The sequence below is a fragment of the Monodon monoceros genome, unplaced genomic scaffold (genome assembly GCF_005190385.1).
Source record: "Monodon monoceros isolate NGI ecotype Baffin Bay Population unplaced genomic scaffold, NGI_Narwhal_1 Super_Scaffold_13, whole genome shotgun sequence".
NCBI classification, from domain to species: Eukaryota; Metazoa; Chordata; class Mammalia; order Artiodactyla; family Monodontidae; genus Monodon; species Monodon monoceros.
In genome coordinates, this window is record NW_021703769.1 from 77,927,842 (window position 1) to 77,942,882 (window position 15,041).

Sequence of the window (15,041 nt, forward strand, 5' to 3'; positions counted from 1 at the left end):
AAGATGGAGCTGGGCGTGGGAAGATGGAGCTGGGCGTGGGAAGATGGGGCCAGGCCTGAGCGCCTCTGCTCATTTGTGCTCCTGCCCTGGCCCTGCTGAGGTTAGGGATGGGCCGGCCCGGGGATGCCGGGATAAATGGGGAGCCGGGGATGGCCTGCTCTGGGTTCCTGTGCAGCTGGGCCCTTGCTGGGTGGGAAAGCCTGGGTGGCCAGCCCCCCGCTGCCTCCCTGCTGCCCCTTGTGGGGCTGTTGCACCAAAGGGACCTCGGGACGGAGGAGGGAGGCTGGAGTGGCCAACCCGGGCACCGGGCCTCACCTTCCCCTGCTGCCTACTGTGATGTTATTTAATGCTAAGACCCTGAAAATAGCATTAGTCCTGCACCTACTAACCTAGTGAAAAGCCCAGCAGGGGCTTAGACATGAAACTTCTGATACCCTTATGTTTACGAAATACCTGTCTGAACAGCTTTGCAGGGGCATCCTTAAAAGAAACCTTCAGGGCTTCCCTGGTGGCGCAGTGGTTGAGAGTCCGCCTGCCGATGTGGGGGACACGGGTTCATGACCCGGTCCGGGAAGATCCCACATGCCGTGGAGCGGCTGGGCCCGTGAGCCATGGCCACTGAGCCTGCGCGTCCGGAGCCTGTGCTCCGCAGCGGGAGAGGCCACAGCAGTGAGAGGCCCGCGTACTGAAAAAAGAAACCTTCACTTACATAAGTTTTTCCACGGACTCCAGGCCTGTAGCCCTGACAGACATTGCCTCATGCTGTTGTGATGAGAGTGTGTGTGTGTGTGCGCACGCACACGCACGTGCATGCTGGCACTTCACTCTGTTACACCCTACTGTGCACAGGAGGCAGTGGAAAGAGCAAAGAATGTATGTCTTTCGTTCCCTGGGTATGAATGCAGTCTGTGGGGCGTGTACCAGAGAGTGAATTGCTGGGCTGTAGAGTCACAGGAGGTACTGCCAAGCCGCGTTCCAAAGTCACCGTGCCATATCGCCCTCTCCCAGCTGCGTGTAGGAATTCCCATTGCTCCACAACCTCGCTTGTTTGAGATCTTGTCTGTCTTTTCAGTTTTAGCCATTCTTACTGGGTGTATGATAGATCTCACTGTGGTTTTAACTTCCTTTTCTCTGGTATCTAATAACGTCGAGCACCCTTCCCTATGTTCTTTGGCTGTTTAGATGCTCTCTTTAAGAAGGTACCCGTTCAAGCCTTTTGACAATGTTTCTGTCGCAGTATGTGTCTTTTCTGATCGATTTGTAGGGATTTCTTATATTCTCAGCCCTAGTCATCAGTCAGATACGTGTACATTGCAGACACCTTCTCCCGTGCTGGCGCTTGCCTTCCATTCCCTTGATGGTGTCTTTTTAAACAGAAACAACGGTATTTTAGTGTTCAGATTTGTCACTTGGTTCAGACCGGCCATGTTTCAAACATCTTAAATATTTACCGTCCAGAGGTAAATCACCTTGCTGTCTTAGGCCTGAGAGTCCCTGGGGAGGCTCGCTGGGTTGCTTTAGATGGCTCTGCAGGCCTGGGGCAAGGACAGAGAGAAGGAAAAGGACCAGAAGTAGAGAGGGAGGGGCAGGAGGCCAGAGCTAGGAGGTGGAGAGGCATGCGGGGCAGTGGGGCTGCTCTCTGGAGGGGATGGGGTCCAGTTCAGGGCTTTAGAAGGTGACAGGGTCACAGAGAGGGGAGCAAGTAAAAGTGGCTCCAGGGCAGGGGAGGACTGGGGGGGGGTGTCGTGGGAATCCCAAGGGACTTGCTATTCACGTGGGGCCTTGGTGGGGAACAGGGGTCTGTCAGGTGAGGAACTGGAGTGAGGACGCTCTGGGCGGAGACGGTGGTGTTGACAGAATTCTAAGGACCATCGTGGAGGGCTGGTGTGTGGAGGGGAGTGGCAGGCGAGGCTGGGACAGGTTCTGAAGGGACTTGTGCACCCCTGGTCCTGTGGGTCATGGGAGCCTTGGAAGGTTTCAGAGCACAGCAGTAGCACGGTCAGAATCTTATTTGGGAAACTCCTGGTTGCCTTGAGGTGGGGACCATTGGCTGTGGATGGTGAGCGGCCGGGGAGTCAGCTTGACCCTTCGTTCTCGTGAACTCATGTACCCGGGTGGGTCAGCCCAGGCCCTGCGAGGTGCTGGATTTGGACTTACCAGACCCCGGAGCCTGGGTCCTGCCTCTTCCAGCCCCGGCACTGGACCAAAGGCGGCTGCTGGCGGGGGCACCACAGAGTGGAGCGGGCGGAGCTGGAAATGCCCCTCGCTGCTGCCATGTGCCTCCCGTGCCCAGCAGACACTTTTATTTTTCAGGACCTCCTCTGTCAAAGACAGCACCTTCGTGGAAAAGATGAAGAAGACGGTGAGTTTTCTCTTTGTGCTCGGCCCTGGTGGGTGTGCGGGGGCATCCAGCAGAAGGCCAGCTTCACTGGACGGGAGGAGAAGCGGGCGGGAAGCCGGCTCAACTCCCTGTGTGCGTACTTTCTGGGCTAACCAGAGCCTCGAGGCTGCTCTGCTGTTGCTGGGACAGTTTACTCCGCTTTTTGAGTGTTTACTTCTTGAACAAACCAAACTGTAAGAACAGACCCTCCCTCTGACTCGGATGCCGCCCCATCTCCTCCCTCCCAGACCAGGCTGTGTCCGTGAGCATATGTAGACCTCACATAGCTGTGATCCTAGCACAGCTACAATTTTATCTGTTTGATTTTTGTTTATTTAAGCGTTGAATTTTATGACCAGGTGCTTCATTCACATGGTTAAAATCCAAAACATAAACTATTTAGTGGAAAGCTCTCCTATCCCTGTCACCCATCACTGTCCTTAGTATTTTATAGATCCTTCTAGAGCTTTTTTATGCACATATAATAAAAACAAACACAGACTTATACTTTTTAAACACAAAAGGTGGCATATTACGTACACTGCTATAGACCTTCATTTTTTTCCCACTTAATGGTATGTCTTGGAGCTCCTTTCACAGCAATTCAAAGATACCTCCCGCATTCTTTATTATAGTTGCGTGATGATTCCATGTGTGGCCACAAGTACTATAATTTGTTTTAATACTGCCGTGTTGATGGGCGCTTGGAATATTTCTAATCTTTAGCTCTTACAGACAGTGCTGCTGTGACTGTGTAAATCAGTTTGCATGTTTGAAAATACAGTAAAATCCCAGAAGTGGAATTTTTGGATCAAAAGATATATGCAGGGCTCCCCTGGTGGCGCAGTGGTTGAGAGTCCGCCTGCCGATGCAGGGGACACGGGTTCGTGCCCTGGTCCGGGAAGATCCCGCGTGCCGCGGAGCGGCTGGGCCCGTGAGCCATGGCCGCTGGGCCTGCGCGTCCTGAGCCTGTGCTCCGCAACGGGAGAGGCCACAACAGTGAGAGGCCCGCGTACCGCAAAAAAAAAGATATATGCATTTGTGATAGAAACTGCCAGATTGTGCCCCACCCCCGTAGAGGTCACGCCGCGGGGCCGCCACTAGCAGTGTGAGAACACCTGCTCCCCAAGCCTTGCCAACAGAGTCTGCTATCAAAGTTTGGGATTTTGCCAGTTTTCTAGGTTACAAAAAAGATATTTCTGTGGAGTTCTAATTTGCATTTTTCCTATGAATGAGTTTAAGCAAATTTTCATGTTATGCTGGCATTTCTTTTCTCTTTTTTTACAGATTCTTTGTTCAAATCTTTTGCCCACTTTTCTGTTGGGATTGATCTTCCTCAAGGAACTCCTTAAACTTATTAGGGTGATTAACCCCTCATCTGTGATATGAGTTAAAAATATTTTTCCCAGCTAACAGTTTGTGTATCATTAGGCTTATTGTGTGTTTACTTGTTCGTTTCGCCTGTTAAAGTTCTTTAGTCCATTTAACTATTCTCTGACTTCTGGACTTTGAGTCATCATTTGAAAGGCTTCCCCCCTCTAAAGAGATAAAGGAATTCTTCCATATTTTTTTCTAGTATTTTTATGATTTTGTTTTCCATATTTAAAACTCAATCTGTTGGGAATTTATCCTGGTGTAAGATGTAAGGTATGGGTCCAACAATTTTTTACACAGCTCTCTAAATTCCGTGTAATAAAGTCCATCTTTTCCCCACTAGTTTTATCATAAATGTAATTCCCATGGGTATTTGAGTGTACTGTATTTTCCTGTTCTGGTACTTTGATCTAGCTCTCTGTGTATAAGCAATATCGTACTGTTTAATTATTATAACACTGTTGTATAATTATTATAACTTGTTTTAATATCTGTAGCACTAGGCACTTCCTCCCTCCCCATCACTCTTATTTTTCAGTTTTCCTGGCTATTACTTCATACGTATTCATTCATTTTAGGTAACAGTTTTATTGAGATATAATTCCTATTCCATACAGTTCTCCAATTTAAAGTTTATTTTAAAAAATAAATATACTAAAAATCACATCAGTGATTTTTAGTATATTCCCAGTTGTACAAACTATCACCACAATCCATTTTAGGACATTTCCATCATCCCCAAAAGAAACCCTATGCCCATAAGTAGTCACTCCCCATTCCCCCACCCTGAGCCCTAAGCAACAATTCATCTACTTTTTATCTCTATAGAGTTGCCTATATGGCAACTGGACATTTCATGTAAGTGGAGTCATACAGTATATGGCCTTTTGTGGCATCTTTCACTTAGCGTAATGTCTTCAAGGTTCATCCATGCTATAGCATGTGTCAGCACTTCATTCCTTTTATTGCCAGATGATGTTCCAGTGGATGGATTCGCACTTATTTTTCCACAGGATTTTTAGGATCAAATTGTTGATGAAAAAAGAGCTGTTCAAGTTTTTATTAGGATCATGTTACATTTCTGTACTGATAGAGGGAGAGCTGACATCTTGTACGTTGAGTTTTCCTGTGCAAAATCAGAGTGCCTTTCCATTTGGTTGAGTCCTTTATCACTCGGTAGCTTCTCACATGTTTCTTGTATGGCTTATTTCTAGGTACTTTATATATTTTGATGCTACCATAAGTATTTAGCTACTGTTTTATATCCTGTTTTGTTCCCTTGTCGTCATAAGCATTATTTTAAAATACCTTTTTAAATGATTTTAAAATGATTTGTAGAAAATTCAGGAAATGTAAAAGGTATGAGAACACTTTACAGCAATTGTAGTCCCTCCGTTTTATTTTGTCATTTGTACCTGTCAGTTAGGGCTCTGTGCCAGGCCAGAGACCCCTCCAGGCGTTTTGGGCACTGGAAGGCTGCCGCAGAGAAACCTCATGTCTGTAGAAAGGGACCGGGGAGGTGGCCTGTGCCTTGCTTCCACCTTCCAGATCTTGCAAAGCACATCCAGTTGGCTGGACCTAATTTGCTGCATCCCTGGCTGGAGGGAGTCTGGGGGATGGAGTTCTAGCTTTTCCAGAGCTGCTGCAGTGGGCACAGTAGGAGGAGGGTGGGATGAAGAGCCTGTGAGCCAGTCTATATGGTACCTTTCCCCATTGTCTAGATTTTTATAAAGCATATGCATTACTTTTGTAAACATCCAGAAAAACTCACCCATGATTCCCCATTTAGAGACTCTTGGTATATTTCACGCCATTCTTTTTCCCTGTGCATTTATATGTATAAACACACACATATATGTGGAGTGGATATGTAACAAAATTGGATTATGCTATACACAGTCTTTGATCACTTTTTTTTTTTTCACTGAACGTCATTTCTGCATTTTTACACGTCCTTTAAAAATATGCCCACAGGGCTTCCCTGGTGGCGCAGTGGTTGAGAGTCCGCCTGCCAATGCAGGGGACACGGGTTCGTGCCCCGGCCCGGGAAGATCCCACATGCCGCGGAGCGGCTGGGCCCGTGAGCCATGGCCGCTGAGCCTGCGCGTCCGGAGCCTGTGCTCCGCAGCGGGAGAGGCCACAGCAGTGAGAGGCCCGCGTACCGCAAAAAAAAAAAAAAAAAAAAATGCCCACAGTGTGATTTTGAGCAGCTTGTGTGTGTAGCATTATCTTGATGGCTCCAGCTGAAGTCAGCTAGGTGGCCTCTGACCCCATCCGCTGCAGTGGCTGTGGCAGTGAGATGCTAGCCCCAGAGCGACTTAGAAAGGACCTGAAGCAGGCAGGAAAGAGGGTGCCCTTGAGGGACCTGCCTGCCCCTGTGGTCACCTAGAGCCTCCAGTGAAGCCTGTGGCTCTTGGCCCCTCACTGATCCCACGTGTCTGGCCGTCCCTAGGGCAGGAACATCGTCGTGTTCTACGGCTCCCAGACGGGGACCGCCGAGGAGTTTGCCAACCGCTTGTCCAAGGACGCCCATCGCTACGGGATGCGGGGCATGGCGGCAGACCCGGAGGAGTATGACCTGGTGAGCTCTTGCTGCACCCTGCCCCCTTCCTCCCATGCAGTGCAGCCCAGGGCATTAAGGAAGTCACGTCTGGATCGTGGAGACGCTTAAAGGGCTGAGTTAGCCAAAGGGACAGACAGGAATAGGCGTCTCTTGTCATCTGTTCCAGCAGCCAGGTGGCCCCAGTTGTAAGGACATTAAGAACACCTGGCCCCGGCGTGCGCATGTGCGCTCTCAGCAGTGCTCACGCTCAGCCTTCCAAGCTCTCCACACTGCAGGCTTTGCAAGTGCTGGGCAGGTGCCAGCAGAAGGGACTCGGGCACCTAGTGGATTGGTTGTGGCTTAAAAGATGAAAAGGGTCTCAGCAAGTCAGGAGAGGAACTGTTTCTCATCTCCCCTCAACCCCCACCTGAGAACTGCAGTTCCAAGGGAGCTGGACCGAGTCGTCGGGGGGTCTGGGCTCTAGTGCAGCTCTGCCCTGACTGCCCGTGTGACCCTGAGCGAGCGCCCACCGAGGGCCTTCCTTGACTCATCTACAGAGAGGCAGTGAGGATGTTGGGTGAGCCATCTCCAGGAACCCTTCAGCTGGGCTTTGAAATGAGGCTGTAAACTCGCATGTGTGGGCTTGGGGAGGGCCAAAGAGAGCCCAGGAATTGAGGGAAGGGCCCCCATCTGGAGCTGCAGGATCCCAGCCTTCTCCTGTCAGCCATCCTTGGCACGTGGCTCCTCCGGGCCAACACAGGACTGTCTGCAGGACGCAGTCCCCACTTCCTGGCCCCAGCTGCACCCAGCCTGCCTCTGAGGGTGGTGGGGACCCGCTCACCTTGCTACCTCTCCTCCGCGCATCGGCTCTTTCGCCAGTCGTGGCACTCCAAAGGGCAGGAAACTTCCAGCAGTCTGCTTGCCTGTTTCTGAGACAGCCAGGCCAGCGGCCCCAGGTGGACTCAGTGGGCAGGGAAGTGGGGAGTGGTCCTTAGGCACCCTGGAGGGGCAGGGCTGGCAGGGAGCAGGTAGTCCTGGGAACATGCCCCAGGGAGTTGCCTTCCTGCTTCTCCCCTGAAGGGTCATTGCCAGACATCGGGGCAGGGGAGGCAATGTCAGGCTCTTGCTGCTCCAACAACTTGATAAATGAACTTTCCCTTAGAGCTGTTTCCCACATGTGCCACTCCATCTCCCAAACTGAACCATCCCCCACCTACTCCACACCCCTGCCTTCGGTCTTGGGGACGAGCACCACTGCCCATCTGTCTTAGGACCCAGGTTTCGAGTTGGCGGACAGTTGGTTAGGAATCAGTGCGAGCCCAGGTCCTCCTGTGCCCCAGGGGCTTGGTGGGGTGATGAGGTTCTCCGGAGGTGGCCCAGGGCACCGTGTTCCAAGTGCCAGCCCATAGCCTAGAACCCAGCAGACTTCTGTCCACACCCCAGGCCCTCACCTGTGCTCTTCTGGGCCTGCTGTTCCCTTTGCTCTTGAAATGCACCCCGTCCACGTGAACCCTTGACTCGCCCATCTGCACCCCTGTTGGGAGCAGGCTTAGTCTTGGTTGCTGGGCCTGGCCCTGCCTTTGTCTCCCCAGGGCGACCTGAGCAGCCTGTCAGAGATTGAGAACGCCCTGGCAGTGTTCTGCATGGCCACCTACGGCGAGGGGGACCCCACTGACAATGCCCAGGACTTCTATGACTGGCTCCAGGAGACGGACGTGGACCTCTCTGGGGTCAAGTATGCGGTGAGTCACCCGTGTGGGCTTGTGCAACCTCCGGAACCCCGTGTCCAAGAGGAACTCCTCCAGTTCTCACCTCGTTTGATCAGCTAGGACAGGCCCAGGTGCCAGGACAGAGGCTTCGAGCTGAGGGCCTGGTAGGGAGCTCGTGGCAGGGAATCCCAGGAAGGCCACTCATGGGGCGACCCTGTCTTGCGCCCGGGCTCGCCCGGCCCAAGAGCTTCCCCTCCCATGTCCCAGCCCCACTTTGCTCGGGAGCATGTGCTACTGGAGACTGAAGGCAAGAAAAGGGCGGTGGGCTGACCAAGATTCGGCTGGGCAAGGAGAATCTTGAATGGGCAGGGTGAGCCCCCCTGCTGCCGCCAGGGTCAAGGCCAAGGTGGTTGAGGAGGGGCTTGGACTGCAGGTCACCAAAACAAGCCGCCTCTGGGGCCTTACAGTGCAAGGTGTCTGGCGGGGACCGCTGACCACTGGCCCCTCATGCACACAGGTGTTTGGCCTTGGGAACAAGACCTATGAGCACTTCAACGCCATGGGCAAGTATGTGGACAAGCGGCTGGAGCAGCTCGGGGCCCAGCGGATCTTTGATCTGGGGCTGGGCGACGACGACGGGAAGTAAGTGACCCCCCTCCAGGGCCCCCGCCCTTGCACGCCCCCCTGGGCTGTCGTGTGTCAGGAGCCACAGGTTAGGGCTGGCCGGGGCACAGGAGGAGAGGGCAAAGCCATGATGTCAGCGCAACTCCGTGACCCGCCTCACCACAGGGGAGGGAAGGCCATCCCCCCATCGCCAGTCCCCACCTTCTTTGCTCATCCACACCCTCCCGGTTCACCCGGCTCAGATGGGGCCTCCCGTGGTTACTGCAGACCCTCTGGACGCTTCCTGATGCCCTGGGTTACGTCACTGGGTGGGCTGGTGTGAAATGAACCCTCCAGCTTGGAGGGGTGATGGGACAGAGTCCGAGCTCTCCCGGCAGCCCCATCTGGAGCCTGGCTCATCCCCTCTTGTCCCCAGCCTGGAGGAGGACTTCATCACGTGGCGAGAGCAGTTCTGGCCGGCCGTGTGCGAGCACTTAGGGGTGGAAGCCACTGGAGAGGAGTCCAGGTGAGTGTGCGCAGGTGGGCCAGGGCCTCGGGTGCTGCCTGCCGAGGGGGGGTACTGGACTGGCGTGTGTGGTGGGGCTGGAGGAGGCTCCGTCAGGGTGCGGCAGGGGCGCGGGCCCAAGCGCTTGGGCTGTGCCTGCAGGTGACGGTCAGGGCGGGCTTCCTGGCCTCCTCAGGGCAGAGCCTTGGGCCTGCTGACACGCTGTGCGGGCCCCTCCTGCCTCCCATGCTCACACGTCTCCTTCCTCGTGGGTCACGTCTGGCCCCGCAGCCCTCGCCGCACGTCCCATCGCCTCACAGCCTCACTCCCTCCTTGGGACCCGGCCCCCTCCCGCCCCCCGCCTCACCCTGCGTCTCCCCTTTGCAGCATTCGCCAGTACGAGCTTGTGGTCCACACAGACATAGACGCGGCCAAGGTGTACGTGGGCGAAATGGGCCGCCTGAAGAGCTATGAGAACCAGAAACCGTGAGTAGAGAGCGTGGCTGGGGCCAGACAGCTGCCTGTCCTGTGCGTCCCCGCAGGGCCTGTCCTCCCAGGCCCTGTCCTGTGGGGCTTCCTTACCCCCACATCCAGGAGTGGGCCCGGGTGAGGGCACCTACGTTTCCATCTGCACCGCACAGGAGGGCGTGAGGCCTGGAGCAGAGAGAGATCGGAGGCTGCTCTGAGCCCGGGGCCCTGGGGACCCCTCCGCTCCGCTCCCAGCGGTCCCTCCGCCCAGGGCGTGGCCTTGGGGGGACTGGCCCTTGCTCAGCCTGTACTTCATTTTCCCTGTAAATACCCTGGGGTGGGGGGTACCCACCAGTCCCTGGACCAGGACAGTGAGTTCAGCTCTGGGTCTAGGTGGAACTTGGGCAAAAGGGCTCGCTTCCTTAAAAATCTGCCTCAACGTCTGGACATATGTCCAGAAACAGTGTTCTTCTCTGGGGCCCCTGACTTGCCCCTGGGTGCCACCCAGAATCCTGCTGGAGCCGCCCAGGAAAGACCTCCTAGAACCACCAGGCTTTGAGACCAGCAGCCCCGCTGCAGCTGTGGCCGGAAAGCCCGACATTTCAGTGGCTTCACAGACTGAAAGCCTCTCTCCTGCTCACGTACGGTCCTGGGCACGTGGGCGGAGGGGGCTTTGCTCCACAGTCACTCGGAACCCAGGCCCCTTCCGTCTTGGGGAGCCACCTTCAAGGGCCTGGCCCTCCTTGTGCTCTGCTCACCAACGTGTGCAGAGTGTGGAGGGTCCCCCAGGTTTTTAGGGACCAGCCTCAGTTTCCATGTCTGTAAGTGGGGACACCGATAGCCTAGTTCTACCCCCTTGTGGGGTGCCAGGAGCACCGCTGTGGATTAGGCTGGGAAAGGCCACTACCTAATTGGAAAGGTGTCCTCGTGACCCTTGGAGGCCAGCTCTGATGTTTCCTGTGTCCTGTGTGGCCAGAAGTGTCCCTTGGGGTGGGAAGGTTCAGACTGAAGGCCTGGCCAGTCACTGAGCTGCCCTCCCCACCCAGCCCTTTCGACGCCAAGAACCCCTTCTTGGCTGTCGTCACCACCAACCGGAAGCTGAACCAGGGAACCGAGCGACACTTCATGCACCTGGAATTAGACATCTCAGACTCCAAAATCAGGTATCAGCTGCTCCCGCCCCCACCCCCTCAAACCTTTCACTCAGGCCTCCTGTTTGGGTGCAGAGCTGTCTTCCACCCTCCTCCTGAGCCTCGCATCTCCCCCAGGTATGAATCTGGAGACCACGTGGCTGTTTACCCAGCCAACGACTCTGCCCTGGTCAACCAGATCGGCAAGATCCTGGGTGCCGACCTGGACGTTATCATGTCCCTGAACAATCTTGACGGTGAGTCCTGGGATCCAGGCCTCCCTACCTACCTGGGCCTGAGGTGGCTGGTGGGAATGGGCCCCTTGGCAAGGTCCATAGGTTGAACTTCTGCTTAGGCCTAAAGCCTGGTGCCCTAGAAGCCCTCATAACCAAGACCCCAGTTACAGGTTGTAGAACAAACTCAGGATTGGGGGAAAAGGTAGCTGCAGGGTCTGGCACTCTCCCTTTTGGGGTTCCCCCATCCCCTCACTGCCATACTCCCTTGAGGGAGTGTGGGTGCCTGGAGACAGAGCCAGCCCGTGTCCTACAGGGAAGAGAGCCACAACTGGCTGCTGAAGGCCCTCTCTGGCTCCAGGGTCTCCTCACCTGTGAGCCCAGGGATCCGAGTCAACCATCCTGATGGCCCTCCAGGCCCATTCAGGGTGCTCAGAGTGCAAGGGGCTCTGCCATGGGTGGGGCAGGGCTGCCCACTGACCTGGGGCCCAGCGCCGCCTGGCCCTGCCCCGCTCACTCTTGTCCTCAGTGCCCTGAGCCTGGGCAGCTCCTTCTCAGCAGCTCCCGAGTCAGCCTTGAGAGGAGCTGCGTGAAAGGGGGCTCATTTGTATCAGATCTCATTGTGCCGGCAGTGCGCTCACGGTCGGTAGTGCACGCGTGGGCCTTTCTTGCACCGGGGGGCATGTCTCTCGTGCCATCTGAGGCAGGACCTTGCTGGGGGTCAGGAGGGGTGTTGGTGCTCCCTCTGCCCCAGGAGACTCTGGGCCCCTGTGAAGAGCTGTTCACTGCCAAGAGCTGCTTAGAGAGAGGGCTGCAGAGGCTCAACTAGAGGCAGAAGTGGGGCTGTAGAAGTGCCCACACCTGCCCCTGTAGTGCAAGGCCTGAGCCCTGGTTTCTGGGCTCACACAAGAGGGCGCCTGGGCGCAGGGAACACCTGCTGCTTGGTGTGGGTGCTGGGCACACGAGGACTTTCAGTTCATGAAAATCCATCAGGCATTGCACTGTGACTTGTACACTGTACGTAGGTCACACTTCAGTACCAAGTTCAAACCCCTCCCAAAAATAGACCCAAACCCCTAAAGGCTGAGCCGTCCTGGGCCAGGCCCTCTCCTCTCCATGTGGCTCGGCAGCCTCGCGGTTCCACGGGGCTCATTTGTGCACAGGAATAAACGCCCCTGCGGTCATGCCTCTAAGAGATGGAGTTGCTCCTGGGTCCAGTCCAGCTCTAGCCTGCTTGCGGGGAGCTGTCAGTAAAGCCAGCCTGTTGGCTGTGGTAGTGGAAGGACCCTGGCAAGGGCTGGTGGGGGGGGTCTGTGCCAGCAGCTGCCCCTGAGTGTACAGGATGCTGCCCCCAGAGCTTGGCCCTTGGGTGACCCATGCACAGACCTCCACATGTGTCCAAGCATAAAAACCGACCTGGAGGGAGCTCTGCTGTCACAGCTGAAGGCCCGGTATTGGCACCGCACAGTCATGAGCCTGGAGCGCCACCCCCCCACAGTGGACCAGGTCCAGCCCGCAGGCAGGCAGGACACACTTCGGGAGCTCCACCCTCTACAGCCCTCTCTCTGAGCAGCTCTTGGCAGGGGAAGGGTGCCCGAAGGGGCTGATTCTCCTGGGTGGGGACAGTGACTGCCAGGCCTACCCCGGCAATATCCTGCCTCTGATGAAGACGACCTGTCCAGCTTCACGAAGCTTGAGGGTGGCCGAAGCCCGAGGCTTTGCCCCCAAAGTCAAGGAAGGACCAGAAAGAGCTGGTCTTGCTTCCAGTGAGGGCAGGCCTGAGGCTTTGCCCGCCCCATCCCGTGGCACCCCGCCTATCCCAGGGGCGGCCCCTAACCCCGAACCCTGCCTGCTCTCTCCCTACAGAAGACTCCAACAAGAAGCACCCGTTCCCCTGCCCCACCTCCTACCGCACGGCCCTCACCTACTACCTGGATATCACCAACCCGCCCCGCACCAACGTGCTCTACGAGCTGGCCCAGTACGCCTCAGAGCCCTCGGAACAGGAGCAGCTGCGCAAGATGGCCTCCTCCTCGGGCGAGGGCAAGGTGGGCCTGCCACCCACACCCCAGCGCCCGCCACCGCCTCAGCCCTGCACCGCGGCTCCCAGCCAGCACCCCCGGACCATTCCCCAGGCTGCCTGGGCCCCACTTCAGCCCTGTCCCCTAGGTCCCCGTGTCTCACCTACGTCTGCATCTCCCCAGGAGCTGTACCTGAGCTGGGTGGTTGAGGCGCGAAGGCACATCCTGGCCATCCTGCAGGACTACTCGTCCCTGCGGCCCCCCATCGACCACTTGTGTGAGCTGCTGCCTCGTCTCCAGGCCCGCTACTACTCCATCGCCTCATCCTCCAAGGTGTGGGCTCCAGGCCTGCCCGCTTATAGGAGACATAGTGTTGGCTCCTTGGAGGGACCGGGGTCCCTGGGCCACAGCCCCAGCTCTGCCCCCCGTGCCCAGGGCAGTTCACTCGAGACTCCTGGGCTGTGTGTCCAGTAGGCTGGACTGTAAGACTGCAAACTGCTGTCCGGCCCCAGTGCCGAGAGCCAGTCAGGAGAGCTGCCAGGAAGGGGTCTTTGAACAGGTTTGGGCGCCGCGAAGGGTGTAAAGAGGCGCTGAGCAGGGACCCCCGTGGTAGGGTGGGTGGCAGGAGGGAGGGGGCCTCCGGCATCACCACGCTCACTCTGACCCTGCCGCCCCGCCAGGTCCACCCCAACTCCGTGCACATCTGTGCGGTGGCTGTGGAGTATGAAACCCAGTCTGGCCGCGTTAACAAGGGCGTGGCCACCAGCTGGCTGCGGGCCAAGGAGCCCTCCGGGGAGAACGGCCGCAGGGCCCTGGTGCCCATGTTCGTGCGCAAGTCCCAGTTCCGCCTGCCCTTCAAGGCCACCGTGCCTGTCATCATGGTGGGCCCCGGCACCGGGGTTGCCCCCTTCATAGGCTTCGTCCAGGAGCGGGCCTGGCTGAGGCAGCAGGGTGAGTGTACGGGCCCTGGGCGGGCAGGCGGGCGGGTGGGCAGCGGGGGCGGGACCGGCATCCCACATCCCCCTGACTGCTGCTGCCCCAGGCAAGGAGGTGGGGGAGACACTGCTCTACTACGGCTGCCGCCGCTCTGACGAGGACTACCTGTACCGCGAGGAGCTGGCCAAGCTCCACCAGGACGGCGCCCTCACCCAGCTCAACGTGGCCTTCTCCCGGGAGCAGCCCCAGAAGGTGAGGCCGCGGGCAGGGCCCCGCAGGGCGGAGGGTGGTGTGACCAGCCCTCCTCACAGGTGCCCCCACCCCCAGGTCTACGTGCAGCACTTGCTGAAGAGGGACAGGGAGCACCTGTGGAAGCTGATCCACGACGGGGGCGCCCACATATACGTCTGTGGGTGAGTGAGGGCAGAGGCGGGGCGGGGACAGGGCCTACCTGCCCGTGGGGGGAGGGGGGCCCCTGCCCAGCCCCCAGTGCCACCACCTCCTTCCCGCCCCCAGGGACGCTCGGAACATGGCGAGGGACGTGCAGAACACCTTCTACGACATCGTGGCCGAGCAGGGGGCCATGGAGCACGCCCAGGCCGTGGACTATGTCAAGAAGCTGATGACCAAGGGCCGCTACTCCCTGGACGTGTGGAGCTAGGAGCACCCGGGCTGCCTTGCTCTGCTCCGCACGCCCTACAGACTCGCTCCCCAACGTGATCGCTTTCCTCGCTCTCCTCTGCCAGTTGCCTAGGTGGGTTCTGCTGGCCCTGCCACAGGAGGCAGGCCCAGTGACTGACAGGGACTGCTCCAGGCCTGAGATGTACCCTCGGACCCGCCAGCCCCAGGGGGCGTGGCTATGGGTGACAGGGCTGATGCTCCGTGAACATCTTGGGCCTTCAGTGGCTGAACAGAAGGGGCTCCTCCTCTCAGCTGAGTGGGGCCTGGCCCCTCCCCGTGATTTTCAATGAGTGTAAATAATTTTTAATAACCTCTGGCCCTTGGAATAAAGTTCTGTTTTCTGTATTTGCCTGGTATTACTTGCATAGATCTGGGGCCTCCACCTGGGTCTCCTTAATGCAGACCCCAGAGAGACCTCAGGAACCCCAAGACCCCATGCTGTGGCGGCACAGAGCCCCC

General features: G+C 57.0%; 1 protein-coding gene across 4 annotated transcripts in view; it reads left to right on the forward strand.

Annotated features, from left to right (window-relative positions):
• LOC114894168 (NADPH--cytochrome P450 reductase) overlaps positions 1-14,927 on the forward strand; it is a 58,553-nt gene extending 43,626 nt beyond the window's left edge. For 3 of the 4 annotated variants that reach the window (XM_029220612.1, XM_029220611.1, XM_029220613.1), the window contains exons 3-16: positions 2,314-2,362; positions 6,207-6,335; positions 7,889-8,038; positions 8,523-8,647; positions 9,045-9,134; positions 9,501-9,599; positions 10,628-10,744; positions 10,850-10,968; positions 12,811-12,992; positions 13,149-13,298; positions 13,646-13,916; positions 14,008-14,153; positions 14,229-14,314; positions 14,418-14,927. In XM_029220612.1, the coding sequence (XP_029076445.1) occupies positions 2,314-2,362; positions 6,207-6,335; positions 7,889-8,038; positions 8,523-8,647; positions 9,045-9,134; positions 9,501-9,599; positions 10,628-10,744; positions 10,850-10,968; positions 12,811-12,992; positions 13,149-13,298; positions 13,646-13,916; positions 14,008-14,153; positions 14,229-14,314; positions 14,418-14,562 (1,858 nt within the window). In that variant the 3' untranslated portion in view covers positions 14,563-14,927. Of the gene's footprint in view, positions 1-2,089; positions 2,363-6,206; positions 6,336-7,888; positions 8,039-8,522; positions 8,648-9,044; positions 9,135-9,500; positions 9,600-10,627; positions 10,745-10,849; positions 10,969-12,810; positions 12,993-13,148; positions 13,299-13,645; positions 13,917-14,007; positions 14,154-14,228; positions 14,315-14,417 lie in introns of those variants that run through there. The other variant, XM_029220610.1, reaches the window with a different exon arrangement.
• The last annotated feature ends 114 nt before the right edge of the window (positions 14,928-15,041 follow it).